Source organism: Kryptolebias marmoratus, linkage group LG15 (assembly GCF_001649575.2).
Source record: "Kryptolebias marmoratus isolate JLee-2015 linkage group LG15, ASM164957v2, whole genome shotgun sequence".
Lineage (NCBI taxonomy): Eukaryota > Metazoa > Chordata > Actinopteri > Cyprinodontiformes > Rivulidae > Kryptolebias > Kryptolebias marmoratus.
In genome coordinates, this window is record NC_051444.1 from 14,300,840 (window position 1) to 14,324,132 (window position 23,293).

Consider the following 23,293-nt stretch of genomic DNA (forward strand, 5'->3'; position numbering starts at 1 on the left):
TTTATGTGTATGTAACTCAACGACTTTGACAGCCATTACAGAAGCAGCTGTGGCGAATGTGCAGCAGTATGTTCTCGTCATTACCAATAACAAGAACATGGAGCTGGAACTGTAAAAGAGGCTCCTGGTGGACGTTGAACATTACTGCCTAAAGCCCTCTGAGGAATACAGTTAAAGAGAAGATAGACTTCAGAAACTCTGTTTAAGCAACAGATGCATGAAAATAACTGGGAGGCATTATTCTAAAACACTGAAGTATTGTAAAACTGGGGCTTCTCAACAAGTACAGCAAAATCCGTTCACTGTTCACACACACACACACATACACACCTATGCACACAAAATCTCCTGACAATGCAGAGCAACATTTAGCTTCTCCCCCTCATCACAGCAGTTTATATGTCACCATCTTATTGTCTTACAGAGACTTACATACATCTACATTACAAGAACTGTGGACAAAACAGAGAACTATACCTTCCACCATGTATACTGTAAGGCATAGTGCTTTATTTTTCTTTTTCTTTCTGTGAACAACTAGAACAAACAGTCCAAAACTTGATGAAGTCGAATTATGGGAAGTGGGGCACCCAGGCTTTGTAAGGACATACAGTATGAGAAAGAGAACCGTATAACAAAACAGGATCATGGATTTTAATTCCACCAGGAGGCAGGAAATTCCTCAGTGAGGAATGTCTGTGTTGTTCAAATGCCGTATTTCAGTAGTGAAGCTTACTGCAGTAAGTCCCAGTTTAGTGGGTAAACTGCACAATTGAACGCATAATAATAAATAATATTTTGGTGAGTAGATATGTAGATTCTTTCATAAAAAAAATAAAAAACTTGAAGTATTTTGTTGTTGTGTTTTCAACGTTTTCAAGATTTTCAAGATTTTCAACATGATCTCCTTTTGCAAACATAAAGAAAACACAAATAAAAATAATTTGAGCATATATGGCATTCTTATTCATGTAGGAATAAAAGTTCATCTTAAGCATCACTCTTGTCATCTTTTAGATTTTTTTTCACATCAACACGAATGTAAATTAAACAAGTGTATTGTTATCATTGTTGCAGTTAGTTAAAACATGTTTTTATCATTTAAGCAAACATGTTGGGTCTGATGAATGAATTATGATTACACACAGACTACATTTTTGTTTTGAAAATCTGAGCAAAAGAATAGATATTCACATTTTTGACTTTGTGCGTACACAAATTAACTGTGCAGTGTTTGATGCATCCTTGACAGAGTTGTCAAAACTCCTTATATTTGTCTATTTTATGTTCTTCTGGCTGCTGTACGGTGTCTGGTTTCAGAATAACATATATCATGGAACATGCAAGTTTTTATTAACTTTTTTTTGTTTTTTAATCTGATTTGGTGCAGCTGAATGACATTTTCAAATAATAATTTACAGAAAAAAATCGCCAAGAGAAAATAAATAAATAAAATTAATGAAAATAAGAAAGAAACAAAAATGAATGGCTCTATCAATGTTTTGAAAGTTTGTGTTGATGATGGTCAAATCAGGTCGTTTTCTGCCGTCACCAACTTCCTGTATTTATGAAAAACAGCTTTATCCAAACTTGACAAAATTATCTGCAGTTCCCCGGGAACTAAGATACTGCACTTTAGATACCACATCTTTTATATTACAAAATAAATTATTCTAGTGATGTGTTAGGATGTTTCCCCCAATGCATATAAATACCTTGTGCAAGCCTGCAGTCACAACAGTAAGAGTGGGTTATAGAGGTCAAACAGCATTAAATACACAAAGAAGGCATGTATATAGATTTATTGAATTAGAAAATTTAAACAGTTTATTGATGGAAAAATACAGTTTTTCAGCATCAAAACAAATAAAGAAAGGCCACGTAACTATTTCAGTGAGTGTACAGTGTGATAAAACATACTAATGTTTAGTTAGGAACCCTCCACAGTCAATGTTAATGTATTAAATACTTTTTTAGAACATTTTGTTGAAGATAAAAACCTAATTACACAACAGTGACCAATCCGGATGTTTCCCCATCTGGAAAGAGATGCAAGCCATTTCTATGAATAACTTGGTAAAAAACTTGGTAAAAATATATTTTTTTACTTTTTGATATCAGTTACCATTTCATTTAGGCAACAAAAAACTATTTTAGGTTAAGGAAATCATAACCTTTCACAATGCCAACTACATTCAGATTAATTACACCCTGCATCTCCTTTGTTTTCTGGGTTGCCATGGTGATGAATCCCACATCAATGAAAAAGAGGAAAGTAAAATAACCTGGTTATGTTTTCATAGAATCTGCTTCAAGCATTCAGGACTTTCTACTGAATTCTTTTGGCCTAATCTGATGTGGTGCACTGTGTGTTAAATAGTGATACAAGGGTTCTTGCTCAAACATTCTGAATGTTATAGGACAATATTTAAAGCTTCCTGTAGGATTATAAGATACTAAAGATTGAATCAAAAAAGATAGTTACAGTACAAAATGACAGACCTGCAGATTGTAGGCAATATCAAAAATACATCTGCTATTCATTTAAAAGATAACACACTTTTTTTTTTCTAAATACCTCCAACAAACTGTTTTTGTTGCATTATTTAACCAGTACATATTGATATATAGAGACTGGATTTTTACCAAAAACAAGTTTTAACAAAGAAAAAAATTATATATCAGTAATGTTGTAAATATGACATTGGCAATTCATTAAATCCTGGTGTTCATTTGAAACTGAATTTTTGGTTATAAATTACTATTGGAAGGTCTTGTGCAAGAACTATTCGAACAGTTTACACTTTACACTTATTAATTACCTTTATATATTAAAATGGATGAAAAATCAGACTGTGGCTAACTTGTGATTTCAAAAAACGTCATTGCACAATGGGCAGTATTGGGAATAAAGTGTCTCAAAGTAATGCCTTAAGAGTTTTCAGAAGGCTTTCTATCTAGCAATGTGGCACACAAGTTTTGCATTCAAGTAAAAGGTTTCTAGGTCCTTTTTCAAACAAGTATTCTGTCACTGTAGACTGTTTACTCAATCTGACTGTGTTGAAGCCACATAAAAACCAAGAATGAAACAAAGGCATAACACTTATAACACATCCTATGTCTCTTTTGCTCCTCAGGAGTCAGCTAGTCCTTAAACACAGCAGCATACATGTGTAGTTCACTTAGCCAGGGAGGACAGACCTTACATCAGTGCTCAAATGAATTTATAGTTTTGAATAAAAAGGAAAAGAACAACATGGTACGTTGCTTCTTGTGTCATAAAACATATTAATCAGCAGCCAAGAAAAAGGCTTGATATTTGAAGCAGCTCAGGGTCTCAACATTTTAAACTTAGCTAAAGCTGCCACTTTCTATTGTTGAGTATTTGAGTATTAGCTGTGAATCTGCAGTTTTTCTGAGATCATTGAAACATCTTGAATAACCATGTGACTTTTTAGGCTTCATGCATTTAAACCAGATACCCAGTTGGATACTGATATGAAAACTTGGTCAAAATAACAACACATTGCCTTGGTTATTCTTAGTATTAGCCTACAGAGGTTTGGATATAAACTAGAGAAAATGGTTTACAGTGGAGAGTCAGTACAATAGTTTTTTCTGACAATTAAACAAATGTCCACATGGTATTCCAAAAAAAGAGTTTGACTTTTCAGCAAGTAATTTATTATTGTATCTAGGTTATTTTAAGAGCAGTAGTAATGCTATTGCCTGTTATTTATAGCAGGTCTCATTCTGATATCTCATTCACTTATAATGTCTTGTCTCAGTGCTGAAAAGTGCTCACAAACAAGTGAGGAGGTAAATTTAAATCCTACCATCTACACATTAACAGTTGATCTAACCTACCTAATTGTTTAAAGTTCTATCTCACTGCTATAATTGTCACATTTGGTTGTGCACTAGAAAGACACTGATTAATTTCTGTTTTAATCTACAAGAAACCAAACAGTCTGCCATGTACCTCAACATAAAATGAGGTCACTTTGAAACAATTCAACTCCTACTCCTTTGGCACTCAGTATTTCTGTAAAAATAACAAAAAAACAAATGAAGTAAAGCTGCTCATTTTCTTTTCAGATCTGTAGTATTAACACAGTGTAGATTTATAATTAGATAAAAAAATAGGTAGTAACCTATTGTAGGGAAATCTATAGGAAACATTAATTTGCCAAATTTGGAGAGGTAGGTAGAGATTTTGTTTGTTTCTTTTTTTAACATGTGTTTAACTACTTCAATAATTCCAGAAAAAAAAAACCAAACAATTACAGTAACTTAAAAATGGATAAACAAATCAAAATTAATTATATTAAAATAATGTCTATAAGTAAAATCATGCATTATTGGACTATCTGTATAGACATTGTTCAAATGGTGTAGATGACCTATGTGCCATCAGACCAGTGTTGGTGTTGAAGACAATGCATACTATACTGTCTTCTTGAAAGCCCCCTTTCTGCCAGAGGGGTTTGCTGTCCCTATTGTACTGAAATAAGGGAAGAAAAATGGAGACAGTGCCAGCATGCTAAAATTCCAAGTTCATAGTGTCCATTACTGATGGTCTGTCATTTCTGCTGGCTTACAATTTGATACTGACAACTGCAACTATGACCTGCTGTCTTCCTCTTGCTGTTAACACAATATTGAACAGGATGGGCCTGGAAAAATCACAGTATCCCAGCTCGACCGGCTGAGGCAGTGAAGAGAGAAAGAGAAAAACAAACTGACAAATTATAGTTTTTCTGAGTCACTGGGCATTTCTGTCTGTTCCCACACGAATACACGGATGAATGCAGGACTTTCTCCCTAATTTTATTTGTTAGATTGCAGCTGAACTCAAACTCATCTGCATGGATATACAGTACACACCTTTTGTTTAAAAGCCAGTGATGTGAAGAAAGCACGTAATCAGACCAAGCCGGTACAAGATAAAACATTTTAAAGTCTAACATAGAAGGCAGAGCCATGAACTGTTGTTGGGAAGCTGATGTGTAATATCCATTATGGATTGGTGTGAGGGGAATCATGTTTACTTTAAACCTCCACATTTATAGTGCCAGAGGAACTCTTGTTTGCTGTTGGCTCAGGATCTTATAAAGCAACACATGAAAACAAACAACACCAACAAAACCAAAACAAATGGATTCCATTCACATCTCAATGGAATAGCAATCAGGGTCAGGACCTGCAAAAAAGGCAGACAACAAATAGACTTTTTTTAGGGATTTTGTAACTTTCAATTCTTAGCAAATAGTTTCAGTGCAGCGTAGTGAATAACATCTTGAGTCTGCTCAAAGAGGCCATAATAGGCTTAGTAACATGATTATAATATTATTTTAGGATCTGTTATATGCTTTGAGGTTCAAAAACATATGGTAAATTACAGAAATCTGCTCTATTTGCCATGAGAAGCAGTCCCATTAAAATAAAATGACTTTGTCTTTCCTTGTATTTGAGTTTCCATTCATGTTGAGGGAGTCAGTGTTTTATCTGATCACAACTCTCCCAGCCTCCTGACCAGATAGTTTAACTTGAGGGCATACCAAACTTGTCACAAGCTGAGTACACAAAGATGCAAGTGTCTTCTGTGGATGAAAATAACTTCTTGTTGTGGACTTTGGAGACTTATAAAAGGCTACCACTGAAGGAGGGGAACATTCAAATAGTCTAATCATTTTCTTCTAACCTATTTAACAGGTTGTTATTGGTCAAACTGTGAAAGAAAAACTACAATATCAGAAAAGGCAATGTTGCGAATTACCATTACCATGCAGTGCTGACTTCTTTTCTTCCCCCTTGTTTATCTGTTTGACACACTTATTTTAGTTTTCTTTATTAAAATAAAAGCAAACAATAAAACTGAAATTCTTAAGTCACCCCTCAGTTATTGTTGCAAGCTGCCATAAAAGGTGGGCGACCATGTAGTTGTCTGTGTGTGCCTTCGTTTGTGTGTCTGTTAGTGAAAGATCTCACAAACAACCAGATGGATTTTGTTAAACCTGTTAAAAACTAATTATTGGATGTACATCTACAAGTTTTGAAGTCAAGAATGAAAGAATGAAAGTCAAGCACCATGCCATTCTTTAACTGGCAACTTCCTAGTTTGTTAAAAAAAGAAAAAAGAAAAAAAAAAACCCTACTAAATACAACTTTTTTTTAACTTTGGGAATTTTTTGACAAACAGTTTAAGTGTTTGTTTCATTGCACAAGCAAGGGAGACTGCCTTGAGTAATTTTGCCCCTTTTAATAAAGGCTTTTGCGAGAAGATATGACAGTAATTTGGAGTGGAATGATTCACTTCCTAATAGCGCCATTTGCAAGTTTAACACCCCTACATCTCCCTTTGAGGGACAATATCAATGTTTTAGTGCAGGCTGCTAATCTTGACTGTAAAATGAGAGCATAATTCATTAAATCATCAAATATTGTAGCCAGAAACACATTAAGTTCTTTAAGAGCCCCAAAACATTGTCAGAGCCTTTAGATAACAGTATAATCCTACACTGTTATACGGCAGAGTTAAACTTGGGGATGGATAAATGACTAAACCTCCCAGTTTACATTTGACAAACAAAAGTTTGAAATGAACAAAGTGCAGATTTTAAGACTTTTACAAATGCAACAAAGTATTTCCCAATGAAAGACAATTCAGTCACTTTAAAACTGGCATTTAAAGAACCATACGTTCTGTATTACTTACTGTGCTAACTTGCAGTTGTTAGTTGTAACAAATCGTCCTGTGTAATGAATGTTACACCTGACCACATTGTTGGTGTAGTCGGACTCCAGCACCAGGAATTTGGGATTAACTTGAAGCTGGAGATAGAAGGAAGAGGCACAAGTTTGAATTCAACATAACCTAAAAACTCAACGCAGTGTGAGCTAGTAATACATAAAAAAAAATAAAATAAAAAGAACTCTAAAAATGTATGCACTTTTGTGGCCATGTTGATTTTGACAGAACATGCATGAAAACAAAACAAAACAAAACAAAAAACCCACCAACATACAACCTTTAAAACTTTTACAATAAGAAATGTAAAAACTTTATAAAATAGATCATTTTGTTAGGATAGCCTTGACCCTCCCCTATTCCCATGAATTGTAACCTTGTGCTGTTCACAAACTTTCCTTGTCCAAGCACATCTGATTCACACTCGTCTCACCTTTAGTATGTAGTTTCCAGGTTTGACATCAGTGATATCGATCCACTGGCAGTCAATATCAGCATTATATGTATCGTAGCAGCCTGGACTCAGACCCTGAAGACACACAGAGGAGGAGAGAGCCTCGTAAGGAATACTGATCCAAGTGAGCTGCAGTGGCCATAGAGTAGAAGATCTTCTGCAGAATTATTGCTTCAGATTTAACAGACTCCTTGTTTGTAATTTTGTAAGCAATAACATCAGAGTTATAGAGTATGGATACTAGTGAGCTTCAAAACTGATTACCGTGTTTTTCTTTGTATTGCATTACCTGCGTATGAGCTGTGCAGGCGTAACGCTTCAGGTGACCAAAGTCACAGGTGGTGTCCTCCAGACAGAAGCTGGCCTTGTGTCCCTCCGCCACTTTACGACCAGTACTGACCTCGAGCAAATCATAATGGCTGAACTCATCCATACTGTGATAATGCCTGTCAGAGCAAACATAAACACAAGATATTGTTATGGTTAAGCAACCTCTCGGTGGACGATAAAGGCTATTATCTTATTTTAATGTAACCTGCTATGCTGTGTGTCAAAGTCGGAAATTGTAGTCAGGTTATAAATAAATTCAAGGTACTGTTTAACAGCAAAACTTATTGATTTTAATTCAATTTTAAACAAGTTTTAAAAAGAAAAAGTGAATTTATTTCTGTGTTCAGCCTGTTGACCTAAGCTGTTAATGTTTTTGTCAGTGATGCTGTACCTTGACTGAACAACATCATGACTGATTAGAGGATAATGAGTATTAATTACTGGTTATAATAAAGTATTGCAGAGAAAAGGAATTAGCACCCTAATGATGTATGAATTTTGTTAATTAGGTTGTACCAATCAAGAAGATCAGAGCTGTTTGTATGTGTGAGTTTTTATCCAGGCATTTCACTGTATGTGTGTGTGTGTGTGTGCATCTTTTCAAGCATGGGTGCAAATATCTGTATCTGTGCATAACAGAACAAGTTTTTGTGCTTGTTGTAGTGTGTTTGTTACTGTGTGTGTTTGCACAGCTGTAGTAGCTTAGGCAAGCCTGGATACACAAGGCCACTGATCAACTCAACTGAACCGTGATGTGAACCATCGAGTGACTCTTGGTGAGAGACTGAGTCAATGAGCTGGTCCATTTGAAATCATCTGCAGTGTTAACTGCTGTATGCTTTGGTGCTCTCCCAAGTATCAAAGTGACCCCAGGTTGCTTTTCACTTTTGCCACCCTGCTGTGCTTATAATTACAGTGCGAGCTGGCAAGTGCATATTTGCACAAAAAACGATGACAACATAATTCTATGGTGAGGAGCAAAGGTCTATTTTGGTCACTATTTTGATGTATTTATGCATAACAGAGACAATAACAGTACTTTTTTTTGCACTTATATTCACATATCACAATCTGGTCTCATAATAAAACACAAAAAGCAAAAAACAAAACAAAAAAACAAAAACAAAATATAAAGACTCCCCCTTTTTAAAACTGGAAAACTTTTTCTTTCAAAGAGTTCATTTGTATTTTAGAGTGAAAGAAGTCTATTGGGTTGTATTATTCTGACATTAGTCAGCCATAATAAAGTACCTAGAAATTGAAATGCTGGTCCTGAAGATCCAACAAAATGGTAAGAACAAAGTCTAAGCCAGGGGTAGGCAAACTTGGTCCTGGAGAGCCACTATTCTGCATGTTTTCCTTGTTTCCCTGCTCCAACACACCTGATTCAGTGGTTAAATTACCTCTTCATGTTCTGCAGAAGTCTGTTAATGACACACTGATTCAAATCAGGTGTGTTGGAGCAGAGAAACAAGTAAAATATGCAGGATAGTGGCTCTCCAGGACCAGGGTTGCCTATCCCTGGTCTAAGCCATTAACACATCACTATGCTCTATCCATCATTAGGTTGTACCTCACTGGTATAATAACCTGGCTGAAGGAGGAGAGTGAAGTCACTGATATCAAGACAATAAAGATCTTCACCGTGAACAGAGGTCTAGCACCCTGACACTGTACCCTAAAAGAAAAAAGAAGGGAAGGACTAATGAGTGTCAGAGCCACAATCTGAGTTGAAACAACCAATATCCTGGAGAACATCAAGAAGATGGCCCCCAGAGATGAACTGCTGAGTGAATTTCTGAGGTACCATGAAACAGAAACAAAATATGTAAGAACCATCAAGAAGAAACACTCAATCTGCCAGTTGTGGATGTTGGGTTCCTGTACAACATGTACCACGAGTACAAGTCACTGAAATCAAGAAATACCAGTGGCAAGAGAAGGCTGAACTAAAGGACAGCACAGAGGTACTAATTATAGCAACACAAGAGCAGGCTCTCAGCACAAGTGCAACAGCTGTTTGTCTCTGTGTTGCCTTGATCTTAGATTCCAGCCTCCTCAGCCTTGGGGGACAGTATTTCTTATGGCTTGTGGTCTTCATCTTGTAAGCAAGCAACTAAAGAATCACTGCTGCTGTGGTGAATACTAGCTTATTCACTCACTTTAATGATTGATCCAACTTAGTATACATGTAATACCTAATCCCAAATTGTTAGTATTAAAACAAATCAGCATCCTCATTAAGTGACATATACAATTGTGTATTTAGACATTCTATTATGTCATAAGATGTGTGGTAAAAATAATCTAAAAGCAGAAGATGAAGCTAAAGTAGCAAGATATTGCAGTAATGTATTTTATTTTTATTTATTTTTTGGGACCGAGGTCCACAAACTAAAAGAAGGTAAACTAAGCCAAGGCCAGGAACGATGCAGTGACTTGAACAGGTGGTTTGACAACTGACCAAAGAACCAAAGTATATACTGGGAGGAATGGCTGGTGAGTGCAAACAAGTAAGTTGACTAGGGATGAACACTAGTTAGTGAGATGAAGAGCTACAACAATGCAACAGAGAAAAAACAGAGATTAATGAAATTTAAAAGATTCTAACCACAAATTACATACACATATCATAAAAAAGAATGAACATAGACTGAAGAAAGCAAATCCAAAACATAATAAAGTCTGAGAAATTTTTGCTATAAATAAAAACACTCTGTCAAGTATGCTGACAAATCATACTGCGTAACCAATCATTTATTTTACTGAATGGATACAGAAAAAAATAAAGCTAATATTAATGTGTCAACATGATGAAATTAAGCATAAGGACTAACACATCTTACAGGTCTAACGTCATTTTTTTTTTTTTTTTTTCTGTAGTTGCTGTGAAGGTGTTGATTTTAATTATAGAGGGTGTGGTACAGTAAGCAGTAGATCTTTCATGGTCAGACAAACTCAGACTATAAAAATATTGCCCTTTTGCCTTACGTCATGGTGCATGTTTCAACGCAGCAACAGTCTTTACTGGAAAAGTTATTAAAAGTTGACAGATGACTTAAAGGGGAAAGTGGGCACTTTCCACTGATGGAGGCAATGAACATTCAAGAGCAGATATGTGCAATAGAAGTGGCAACTAACTGAGAGCTGTTCTCAGGTAAAAACCTGACCAGTGTCTGAGGCTAAACACTAATACTATTACACCTTTAGGCATTTTTGTAACTTACTGTCTTGGGCTTGGTTTGATGATACAAAAATATGCATGACTGGGTCTGTTTCTGATGTTTTTATATGTTAAGGTGGGTGCATGTCAGTGCAAATATTTAAACTTGTGTACCTGAACGACAGAAAGTCTAACACAATCTTGTTTTCTGGAAACAAGAATTTATTTCAAATGTAGTCTTAATAATATTATAATCTAAAATATGTATATCAATGTGGGTTACTGTGAAACAGTGAGACAGGGTTTTTGAAAGTGGGAGGTGCAAGACCTTCCCACAAGATGCCTGGAAGGGTCCTCTGCTTCCTTGGAATCCTGGACCTCCTCACTGACTATGTAAGCTACTGAGAATGTTGAGTTGGAAGGACACAGAGGGGCCTTAACAAGAATCGCCTGCAAACGTAATGTACAAAACATTACATTTGCATAGTTGTGAGTCATTTTCCACTTGTGTTACGACAAACACAACCGAAAGTTCAAGGTCTTACTGTTCATATAAAACAAAGAAAAAGCAGTAGGTTATTTAAGAACAGTTCCCTATGGATTAACATTTGTCTTTAAATACGTAAAACAAAGGCAAACAGAAGTTGTGAACCTGCATACAGTGATATTACAGTTCAACAAGGTTGTATTTAGTTGAGAAAAAAAAAAAGAAACATAAGCTAAAAAAGAATGTTTGTAACTCTTCAAAAATAATACTTTTAATGACTTCTTGTGCTTTCTAAAATGACTCGCATAAAACAAGCTTTATGTGGAATTCTCTGCTCTTATTTGTTAAAAAAACATACAAAATTCCAACATTCCACACAGCACAATACTCAAGGGGATGCTACTCTCTTCTCAAGTTTTGATATTCCAATGCAAATTATTGGAGAAAGTGTAATAAAAAGCAAAACTGTCAGCTTCATAGCTTACTTGACAAAAATGTAGGACAGGGAAGTTTATTGTGAGAATCTGGGCTAGAGCTTCTCTGCCCCTGAAGAGATTTCTTTGTAACCAAACACTCTGTCCCAGAAACCCATATCTGTGCCACCATACTTTAGCAGCTGTATGATCTGGTGTGACAGATTGACAGGAAAAATGGATTGATTTATGATTCTGATCACACAGCCAATGGAATGATTGCCTTGGCATTCTGCCTCCTGGGAACTGCTGTGTGCATGTAGACTGATGTCAGACAGCAACAACACTGCCAGTCTCTTATCGGCCAGTCAACATTCCTTCGAGATGAGAACAGTAAAGGAGAGCCTGGATCTAGCATCAGACAGTGGACTTGCTGGAAATCAGATAAAAGCAAAGTTATATTGAATGTAATGTCTGAAAACTATCCTCTCCTCTGTGGCCAGAAAACTGAAAGATTTATGTACTTGCTTGGTCAGTAAGGGCAGACAGAGCAATGTGATTTTCACATTTTGTGTCCTGCATTGAACAACAGGGTCATTAAAGACTCCCACTTGGATATATAATCCTTCAGCCATTAACACTGTCTCTGTACCTCTGTAAACTTTTAGAAGACAGTTTAATATGTTGTAATCATACTTCCAGGAGCAAAGATGCACAGTCTTGCAGCTGATTTTTGGTTATCACATACTGACTTCAGTGGATGCAGAAAAGCAAATCATTTTGTTTTCATATTGCTTCATTTAGAGTTTCCAGCTGATCGCCTTTCTGTAGTAAAGACAACTGAAGCCTAATGTTAGCTACTAATTATCACCTGCTGCCAAAAGCAAAAGGGCAATAATTCACATTCAAATGTGGAGAAAAATGTCAAGAGCTAAATTACCTAGTGGCATAAAAAGGTCTAAATGTATAGACGTCATCACCAACTACAGTTAAGTTTTGCAATTTGATACAGTTCACATAAAAAAGTAAGTTCAAATGCATTCAAATCAGATGAAGATGAATACATTTTCTTTATCTCTCAAACAGTTTAAATGAACAAATTAAAACTATCATTTCTTGAAAGAATGCATATTGCTAAACAAAGCTTTAGCATGATCTGTAAGCGCTTGGAGTATGTGTTGAGGATATGTCTCTGCTACTACCACAGCAAGTTGTAGCTCATAAGCTATAATTGACTGAGTTTTAATCATTTATGTTTTCTAAAGCTGATTCTGTGTTAGCCACCTTGAATCAGGTTGATGCTAAAGGTTAATCGTTTATAGATATACAGTACATCCAAGAATTACTTTCTGAGAATTTCATTAAAATCCACCCTCTGCTACTTGAGATTATTTGCAAAAAGACAAACAAGGTTGACCACAACATATAATGGCAAAGTTTTAAACAAAGGTTTTGCATGATCTGTTAGCACTTAGATGATTAATGAGATATTTAACTAATGGATAGAAAAACATGTGGACACACAGACAACTACATGATCACCCCGTTTTCATTTTAGTGAGCAATAAATATTAAAAAAATTAACATGTTTGCACACTGCTGATACTGTAGCAAATATGTAGCTGGCTGAATGAAGTCTGTTCTACATCTGAAAGGTTTTAAGGACTTACTGATGACAGCTGTGCCATTCCCAGGTATGACGCGGCCTGTTAGGCATGAAGTCGGCTGTGCCCTTATTCTTCACCCTCTGTGGAAATCGCAGCAGGACCCTTACATCATAGTCAGTGGTCTCAGTGCTGTAGGCAGAGCTAAATGACACATGCATGGAAAAAAAAAAAAACTGAAAAAGGAACAAGCCCAAATGGCTGCTTAAAGAATGTTTGGTACGTCTGTTTCTCATAAGCAAGACAAAGGGCTCAAAAAAAAAGAAAAAAAAAAGAAAAAAAAGCAGAACTGGAAGGCTACAAGGCAGGAGCATATCTACTAAATAATTCATTCCACAGACTATAGCCATCTCTCCAAACACACTGTTTCAACATGGGGAGAGAAAACAGAATGGGGTACACATTCTGTTGTATAATTCACTTTTTTGAGAGGAAAAGGAGGCATAACCTCGAGTTCACAACCACTGAAGATGTAAGCCATTCATCTTGTGACTGTTGTTGACATTGGAGTGTATGGCAAAATTACAACAGCCCATCTGTGGGTGATTGCAGCAAACTCAGGCAGGATATAAAAGGGCTTTGAGGGATGGGTATGCCTCTGATGGGAAGAGGGCAAATAGAGCCCCCACAGGGACAACACACTTCCATCATTTCAGTGGTGTCCTTAGTGCAGAGGCAGTCAAAGGACCCAGGCCTGAGGCTCAGGGGAGGGTTTCCACCAACACAGAGAAATGAAAGAAAGGACAACCTTCATCCCTGAAAGTGACCAGGATTTAGTTCACTAAAGTTGTGCTGTTAGGGAACTTTTCCTCATTTTTTTCTTTTAGATATTATTGAACAGAACATGCTTGAAGGCTAACAACTGTGAATAGTTCAGTTTTGTTTAAATGTTGCCCAAATGTGTATATTTATGCAGGATGACACACAACAATGTAATGTGTGTGTCCACTTCCACCATTTCACTTTTTGCTGTAAAATGTGGTAGACTCAAACCAAATATTCTCTGTAGGTAACAACAGCAAAACATTTTATTTGGTGAGCTAAAGCATATACAGTAGGAAAGGTCTGTTAAAAAAGTTGAATACATGATAACCATTGTGAAAGGGTATATTTTGTCAACAAATAGGCAGGAACTTTCAGACTTGGGTTTACCTTGAGAGACATTTTTCTTCTGCTGCACAGCGAAGAGAGTACATGTGGGCTCTCTGGATATATGTGGAAGCTTGAACATAGTTAGGATCAGGAACCAGATCAGGCAAACCTGAAAGAAAAAAAAATGTTAATAAAAAATGATGAAAAGTGTCACTCATCTAATATTTCATTACTCTATTGACAGATCTGCTTTAGATATGGAAAAGGAAAAAAAAAACTATGCTAAAACACACTAAATGTACTCTTAATATGACACAGAAAGTCTTCCAAAGTCAACAGTGTTGGCTTGCTTGTTCACATATTGTATCTGTCATCATTATTTGTGATCTGTGAAATATGCAACTGATGATGGAGAATGTGAAGGGAAACGATTCAGCAACAAGGCCCACAGGTCAGGTCCGGGAGACACTGTTGGACACTGAGTACTGTGCATTTCAGAGTATTATCATCACTTTTTAATAAGATACTTTGAATTCCTCAATAAAAGCAGTGTGGATAGAGAAAAAGAACATGAGACTTTAATTTACATTTTTCACTTGGGAAAAAAAAATCCAATAAACAAAATGGAACCATTGTGGTAAAAAAGAAGTTACTTTCAGTGCAATGTGACATCCCATTGTACAAATCAATGTCACATCATCTCTTGAATAATAAAATGACAGGGCATATGTGATAAGCTCATTTTGTACATGAGCAACCATATCACATAAGAGCCTGTTACTTCAGTTTTTAACATTTTAATTTCAGCAAACAAGTGATTGGGTGCACATTTTTTTAAAGGTTTTATCAGAGTGAATGTTTGTATTTTTTTTACTATTTCCATAAAAGGCTAGGCCAACAAGGGCCTCTGACAGGGCTTATCACTTGTTTCTTGTACATGGTTCACAGAGGCCAGGCACAGTTTAATGTGAATTTGTTCAATCCACCTGACATGTAAATCTGGAAATTTTAAAATCACCAAAAATATGTTCAATTTTCCCCATATTTGTTTTATTCTTGTACAATAGTAATGCAAAAATTTATTTTTGAATTTAGTGGAGCTATTTTCTTAAATACCGCTCATAGAAACCAGAAATGAAACATCCTCTTACATTTGTCTGACATTTACCACCCAGGTGAGTCTTCCTTTCACAGCTGCTAGTTTAAATATGGGCTTCCCCTTTGTGGGCACTGTGTAAACGTCCAATCTCACATGTCTATCTGAGGCAGATGTACAGGACAAGGGGGGAGCTTCTTGGAGCAGACCATGTAAACACTGTAAACCAGTGTGAAACACAGAGGTTTCCAAGCATCACTCTCAATCCAATTTTTTCCCCTTACCCTCAGAAGGCTTTGTTCTCTGCCCTCTAATCTTCTGAAATGTGAAAGTGGGTCTCTTTCAGGCAGATATAGTGTATTGAGAAGCCAAAGCTGATCAGCTCTCAACTGCAAGTGACAAAGCCACCCATTACACTGTAAGTGGGGCAGGGAGAAAAGAAACTGAAATTTGCCAAGATTTTTGTATGCCTTATTTGGCATAATAGGAAAGCTCCCTTTCTAGATACAGCTATAGTGTGCTTGTTGCTGATAAATTAAAATACTTAAAATTAAGTTAGCACTTTGTAAGATGAAGTATAAAAGATTTATGACATCACCCAGTGATTAAATAAACAGTTTACTCAACATTCATAGCTTCTCTTGTCAATTTACATATATTTTCTGTATTAAGCAAGAGTTGTGTTAACATCAAAATGAAGGTTTTGAGGCCTTGAGTTTGTCACTTACATATTTTGGAATTTTTTATTATAACTCAGTCAATTAAATTTTCTGAGAACAAGACGACAGTGAGGCAGTTCACTAGGTAGGAGCCATTCTGATCACCTGTCAGTCAAAACAGCCCTGTTCTTAGAAATATAGAATTTTAAAACTTCATATTGTTTCAATTAGTTTTGTTTTATATTTATATCTCCCAAAATAACTTACTTTTTTCTCGATTTTAGTAGAAATTTTGTTGAAATAAAGATATATTTTTATAAAACCAACCTTACCATTCTATCAGTGTGTTCTTTTATTTTTCACACATTCTGATACTGCACAGCACCATTCAAAAATAAAAATCTGAATACAATTGTCCCTTTAACATCATTTTTAACAAAATTGTAACTGTATAGATCACCACAACAGTACTGTAAAAGCCTAATGTCGTACTGTGAAGCAGCACAATAAAAATGTCTGCTTTTCAACAGCTCTTAATGGCAGAATCTATATTGCGGTGATTACTGAGAGCACCAAGGCATTTGTGCACAGGATGGCTTTTTGTGCTGCATGGTAGAAATGGCTCACAGCTCTAAAGTGTCTAATGAACCATGGTAGGAAAGCACACGGCACACTAGAGAGGCTGCTGTGCAGTAAAACAGATTATAGTGTGAAACAAAAATGATAAACCTGCATTAAAAAGCCTGAGAATCTCATTGGAGGTCCCAATATCCTCTCCGCTTAGAAAATACATAGCCTCCAGCCTTCAGAACCTAGACCCATATGCTGTGGGTTTTTTTAAATCTCTAATCTTTTCTTATTTTTATTCTTCACTTCTTTTAAGGAAACCCTTGTCATCTCTTGCACAGCAACAGTGATGAAAATGAAAAATGATTGGATACTTAAACATTCGAAGAAACTGCCTGCTATGCCTAACAAACCTTTTAAGACTGTGCACTACAGACTTTCCCCCCAAGAACTCTGGCTAAATATTTGTTTGATTTCCTGTAGCTGAAGCAATGGACCCCATGTGTTATAGGGACTTTCCACACTCTCCTTCCTTTAAGAGAGAAGGAAGTACTGTTTCTCCCTCACTTGTTCCCTTCTCCCCTGCCCAGGAGATATACAACCAACACCCCTCGACTCCAGCCCCCCTTATGAGGTCACCACCACCATTACTAAAATCTACATGCCTCATGCACCAGTCAACTTTCTTGTAACTCTGAACTCCCCCTTCAAAAAGGCACAGTGGTTCTTGTGTGTGTTCTCTGCACATTAGCAGGCTTTTCTCAACACCTGGTTCCAATAACTACACTAGAAGACAAGATTAACCTCACATCTGCTTTGTTTTATTTGTAGCTGAAAATAAATAAATAAAAAAAAAAAAGATCTTTACCCACCTGTTTCATTTAGATTACCTCAGATTTTTGATAAACATTAAAGAACACTAGAAAAATATGACTGTACAAAAGAAAAGGATGGAGGTGGGTGCGGTGTTCTTTCTATTCCCCAATGGATTGTACATATTTCAAATTCATATGTGCAGCAACAACAGGGATCAAATAGCAAGTGTTTCATCGTTTTGCCTCAGAAAGAGAAATACCTTCAGCAAATGTGTAAAAGAGGGTCTCAATTTTGTTTTTTACAAAAATGTGTGAAATCAAGTGATTCAAGATTTTATCAAAACTGATAAAATAGATTGTTTTTACTGTCTCCACTGTTGTTTCATGGCCTTATACCAAGACTTATTACTAAAACTTTTTTTGTAAAAAACACTGTCTCAGTTCATAAATGACTAGAACAAACCACACTGTACCTCTTTGTTGCTGTCGGTACACACTGCCAACATTGGAGCTGGGGTTCTCAGGTGCAGAATTCTGGGAATTTCTGCTACGAGGAATAGGCTGCAAAAAAGGAAGTTGGCTTCTTCCAAATGGAGGAAACTGCTCATACTGCGGGCTTCTGACTTGTGGTAAACTAGCAGGTCCTGGTCTGTCCACTGGAACAGGAAGGGCCTGGTTAGTATCAGGAACAGGATTGGCAGGAGCAGATTCTCCATTGAAGAGACTGTGAGTGTATCTGTGGTCCAGACCATCTGTAAACGGTGGCTGGGCAGCTTGTTGCGGAACCACAGGATTAGGCCCAAAGCTAAAGGACTGGTAGTAATAGTAGCCATTTTCATTAAAGTCAGATGGTGAGCCCGGGAGCACGGGGCCCACACCTCCTCCATATCCACCTGCAGGATACCCCTGTCCAGTCCCATACCCTCCACCGCCGTACCCTGCACCTGCAACAGGCTGAAAGGGTGGCTCAAAGCTTCGAACTGCTCCATCTGGAAAACTAGGGTCAAAAGATTGGAATGGAGGCTGTTGAGGAAATGGGTACTGTGGGTACACTGGTACATTATATGAAGATGAGGAATAGGATGAAGAAGATGGTGGACGAAGGTGACTGATTGAAGAACCCTGGAACCGGCTACTTCCTGTGCTACCTGTGGTTTGTCTCCAGTTGTCAGGCACTTGTCCAAAGCCAAAAGGATGTCTCGCCTGCCCACGGACAGTTTCTGAGGATCCCCTCGATGGAGCCTGTCTGCGAACATTGCCTCCATTACGTCTGTGTGAAGATCTTGGACGAGCATCAGCCAAAACTACCCTGGGACCTCTGTCTTGAGCCCCAGTTCCAGCAGGGACAAATTCAGCTCCACTGTTCAGCAGGCTAAACACCTGGCCATTGTTCTCCCATTGTATCACCTGTCTCCAAGGGGCCGCAGAATTGTCTTGCTCCTGACCTGGATTCTGGCTGTCCCCCTGAGTTTGTGTGGCAACCTGAGCCACCCCAGAGCCCAGCAGAATGAATACCAAACATGACACAACAACAGACAACATACTGGCTCCAAAGATGCAGCAGCTAACCTAAAAAGAAAAAAAAAATAAAAGCTTTTTCTCAACCAGCAGTTTAAACTCAAACCACTTGTAGCTATGTCAATAAAACATGTGTATCCTCATCCCGTGGGTGCAGTTTTGGTCTGAGTATTGAGACAGATGCAGGATTGCAAAAAAGGCTGGTTGAGTTCATCTGCGGCTCTTCGTTGCCAGCAATAGAGAAGCTTGAATCTTCATTCAGGAGCAATCACACCCAGGAGAGTAGAAGTTGGCTTCTGAAGACCCACTGGTGGTGTAACTGCTATGAAAAAATATCCTGACTTCTTGCAGGTCTGCTGGTTTTCCTGTCAATAGACTAAGCATTGCTCTCTGCCTATTAGAAAGAAGTGCCTGTGCACTGCACAACTGCAAGCTTCTATTTGCCTGATTGCTTACAATGGGCTGTGAAAAAAAAAACTCAAACTTTTTTTTTCCTTTTTAAAAAGGAGAGGTCTCACATGGCCCTAGTGCTAGTGATGTTTCCTGGCCTGCAGCAGCCAAGACTCCATAAGGTTTCCAGAATCAACATTACGATCTGCAATGGCATTCGGGTGTACTGTACAACACATTTTTCTTTTAGTGTTTTTTTTTTTTTTTTTTCAGATTGGGCAACATGAGGACAAAGAGATCTTGATCTTTATGCAAGTTCTTCAAAAACTTCTTTTGTTGTCTTTCTGCCTTTAAAACATTTGAAATTAGAATAATCCTTTGAAGTTTTTAAACTCCCTAATTAGTAACAGGAGCATCTTGTCAAAATGAACCATGATGCAGTCTTCACCAAAAGTAAAACCATGTTTGTAACTAGATCCTGTAAACAGTGCACAGCTCATCAAAACACATTCTGCTTGGTAACAAGCCAAATGCTCTAATAAGAGTGAAAGAATGCCACTATTCAAACACAATCCTGTTTTTATGAGATGGATATGTTGAAAATTGTGTTTGGTACACTCCATCCTAAAAATATCAAACACATCAATTAGTACAGCTCAAAACCTTCTTTTCACCCAACACAGATGCATGTAAACAGACAAATACCCCACCTCCCCACTTTACCTCAACCTTTTTACTCCTCATTTGCTCAGCTACTTGTTACAACACTAAATGAACAAAAGACACACACACTGTAGGTATCCTTCATGCAAAGCTCCTTGCCAAACACAACTGTGTGTCTTTTTATTTTTTGTGAGTACTTCAGAAGTCATGCATGCAGGATTTGAAACTGTTCATTTAATGTTCGCCTTGACAGAATGCTCACAGATAGGATCAGAATTCCTCCTGTTATCAAAGTCAGCAGTTTGCTAATGTTTTCTTTGGCATGGCTCGTCTGGGGCAGGGACCACTGTGTGCCACAAAGTGAAGAAAGGACAACATTCTTGTTCTTTAAAATGCTTCGTTTTGACACTCTGTGAATCGACATCAAGAGTAACAATCTGGTGTTTTTTCCCTCCAAGTTCTGTCAAGCAAATAATATTTGCAAAAGAAGCTTAACTGTGAAAAAGGTGATCCTCATGCAGCACAGTACATCAATCTAAATATAATGTCATTGCTGTATTTATCTGAACAGCATATCGGGTCTGCATATAAGGTATATTACAACATAAGATCTCACAGAGAAAGTATGATACATTTATGACTTAGGCTCAAGCCTTTTTTAGATCAACATTACATAGCTTTTCATATAAATCAATTTATTTTTTCCAGTAAAATTCCCACTAAGAGCTTCCATCAAAGAAAGAGATGTCTATTTAGAGGTGAGCTTTTTTTATTTTTCTTTCTTTTTGTACCTCCTCATGGTTTGCACTAATCTAATGAGATTTTGCAACATAATCATTTTTTTAAACTAACACTGTCCCACTTTGTTAAGTTCCTTTTGAAGTAAAAATTCTATATGTCCTACATAAACCTTGTTTTTATAGCTTTCTTGTGCGTTACATGTCCACGGATTTTCTTTCAGCTATATTAAGCCCAAATTGTTTTTGCTCTTAGTTACAGATTGATCCCAGGGGATTTTCTTTGGAGACAGAAAGTGCTGCTCTAAGGAGGCAGACCACCAGAGAACGTCAGCGCTTTGAAAGTCTGTCACTGAAACATTCTCCAGAGATTAGTCAAAGTTGTGAAGTCAAAGCTGGTTGTTTTTGTGTGACTGCTGTTATCAAAGTCTGCTGTGTGCATCTGGTGTCTGCTGGAAACACCATGTACCCTGTGAAATAATGTGAAAGAACGCATTGATCTGAAAGACGATGCAGCACAGGAGGAAATCCAAGAGAGCTGACATCCTGCAGAGAGCAACCTTTAGCTGCACAGAGTTACAGGGCTGCTCTTATGAACGAAAAGCATCATGGTTTGAGATCACACGTGTTGTTACAACAGACATAAAAGTAGTTCATCTTTGTTTTTCTATGGCAGCTGTGATCCATGGACATTCTGTTTTCTGTTTGGTTACATCATTATCATCAAGGCAACGGTTTAAAGACGTTTCTTCAAATTAGGTAAAAAAAAATATTGGAATGTTCTGATAACCTTCCTGATTTAAAGTTTTAAAACAAGAACTCTTTGACTAAATATGTCACTATTCCACAGTAATTTCTAATAGGGTCAATGACAGATATGGTTCAAATTTATTTGCAGGAGGTCAAAAGTCAAGTTCCTTGAATCATCATATCATTGCAGAAACCCATTTCTTGCTGTATTTCAACAGTTCAACTCAGGAACAGAAAAACTGTTACAATATTATGTAGTTAATCTGGCAATTAATTATTGCCAGCTGCAGGACAGAGTGATATTGTTTTTGCTGTGTTCATGCATTCTTTTGTCTTTACTATTAGCAAAATATAACAGGAATCACTGACTAATTGTAATCATTAAGTTGACAACTACAACTATTTATGTTTGAAGTCAGTCTGATTCAAGATGGCTGCCAAAGCAATGCAATCTAAGAAAATGCAAAAATGGCTGTTCCTCAGTACATTTTACAAATACTGAGCTAAAATCTGGTGTGCTAGCAGCTGACAGTCATTCACAATAATTACTCCAAGCAGTAATATATCATGCAAGATTACACAAGATATTGCAATAGTGCACACGGTTGTGAATAAAGTTTGACAAAAATAACCATAACTCTGTCACTTCTCAGCATAAGGTGATCTTAGTCTAAACCTTAGTCTTAGAGGCAGTGGTCAATATGCATTTGTTTCAATGCAAGGCCTTACATTAGTTTTAAATACTAGTCTTTCCAATTTGGGCCTAACATGATTCTTTAGTTTGGTCTTCTCACTGTATTGTTCTTAAATCCAATGAGTTCAACCATAATCATGATATACAATTACACAAAAAAGAATGTTCTTCCAAATCATGGTGCAAAATAAACTAACACAATGAATCATAAAAAAAGCAACGTGCTACTTTCTATATAAAAAAGCTGATATACAGTATATGATAACTTATACAGTAATACAGATTTTATATATAAAAAAGATAAACTAAACATAGACTTGGAATCAAGTTGACAAATTTTACAGCTTTGTTTTTATATTTTCTATCAAAAACATAGTCTGTTCTTCTCATAAACAAGTTTAACACAGTGCTGATTACATTCTTATTTTGACAGATGGCAATGCGAGATCAAATAAGGATACCTCATAAATATGAAGAGAGACAAAAAAACATATTTCTTATAGGAACAAAACACTGCAGCTGTCAGATGTTGCCAGATTGATATGTGCTATATACCTACTGGATATTTTCTTATTTCAAAACATAGCTGTGTGCTGTACTTACAAATGAAACATGCAAAATCAAAAGACAGAAAAGGCAAAAATTGCAAAAGTACTGATTGTCAGTGTAGATCATATGTCTAACATTTATTTGTGTTTTGACTTAGAAGGAAATAATAAAAGGATGTTTGAGCACAGATGTTACAAAGTGAGACTTTTATGATGGGTACAATTCTGTATTTAATGTCAGACTCGATAATAAACCACTTCCTGAAGTTGACTAAGATTTTGACACATTCAGCATTTTGTTGTCCTGCAGCTTTCCTTCCCATCTGTAATCTGCTGGAGAAACATAAAAGACTGCTGTGGCTGCATTTTCTGGGGAACATTTCCAGCTATTTTGCAAATAATTTTTGGGTCATGTTGAGGATTTTTATTATCAAATCCAAACATTAAAGAGGGCTGAGCCTTTGTTGTTGGGAAGCATTGATTTGATCTGCAACGTAGGCGT

The 23,293-nt window shown here is 36.8% G+C and overlaps 1 protein-coding gene across 1 annotated transcript; it reads right to left on the reverse strand.

The window, feature by feature from the left end:
• Positions 1-1,787: 1,787 nt before the first annotated feature.
• Positions 1,788-19,461, reverse strand: loxl1 (lysyl oxidase-like 1). The gene is made up of 7 exons (XM_017423658.2): positions 17,965-19,461; positions 14,415-14,523; positions 13,269-13,406; positions 7,495-7,651; positions 7,185-7,280; positions 6,719-6,834; positions 1,788-5,203 (listed from the first exon to the last, which is right to left on the reverse strand). The coding sequence occupies exons 1-7, from the start codon at positions 19,031-19,033 to the stop codon at positions 5,197-5,199; spliced, it is 1,692 nt and encodes a 563-aa protein (XP_017279147.1). The 5' UTR covers positions 19,034-19,461; the 3' UTR covers positions 1,788-5,196.
• Positions 19,462-23,293: the final 3,832 nt, after the last annotated feature.

Bases quoted from the DNA above. Each gene is read 5' to 3' on its own strand.
- loxl1 (XM_017423658.2), bottom strand. From the start codon at position 19,033: ATGTTGTCTGTTGTTGTGTCATGTTTGGTATTCATTCTGCTGGGCTCT. The intron at 7,652-13,268 runs GTAAGTCCTTAA...TTGCTCTGACAG, and splicing joins GAATGGCACAGCTGTCATCA to GCATTATCACAGTATGGATG. The intron at 6,835-7,184 runs GTGAGACGAGTG...TTCTATCTCCAG, and splicing joins CTGGAAACTACATACTAAAG to CTTCAAGTTAATCCCAAATT.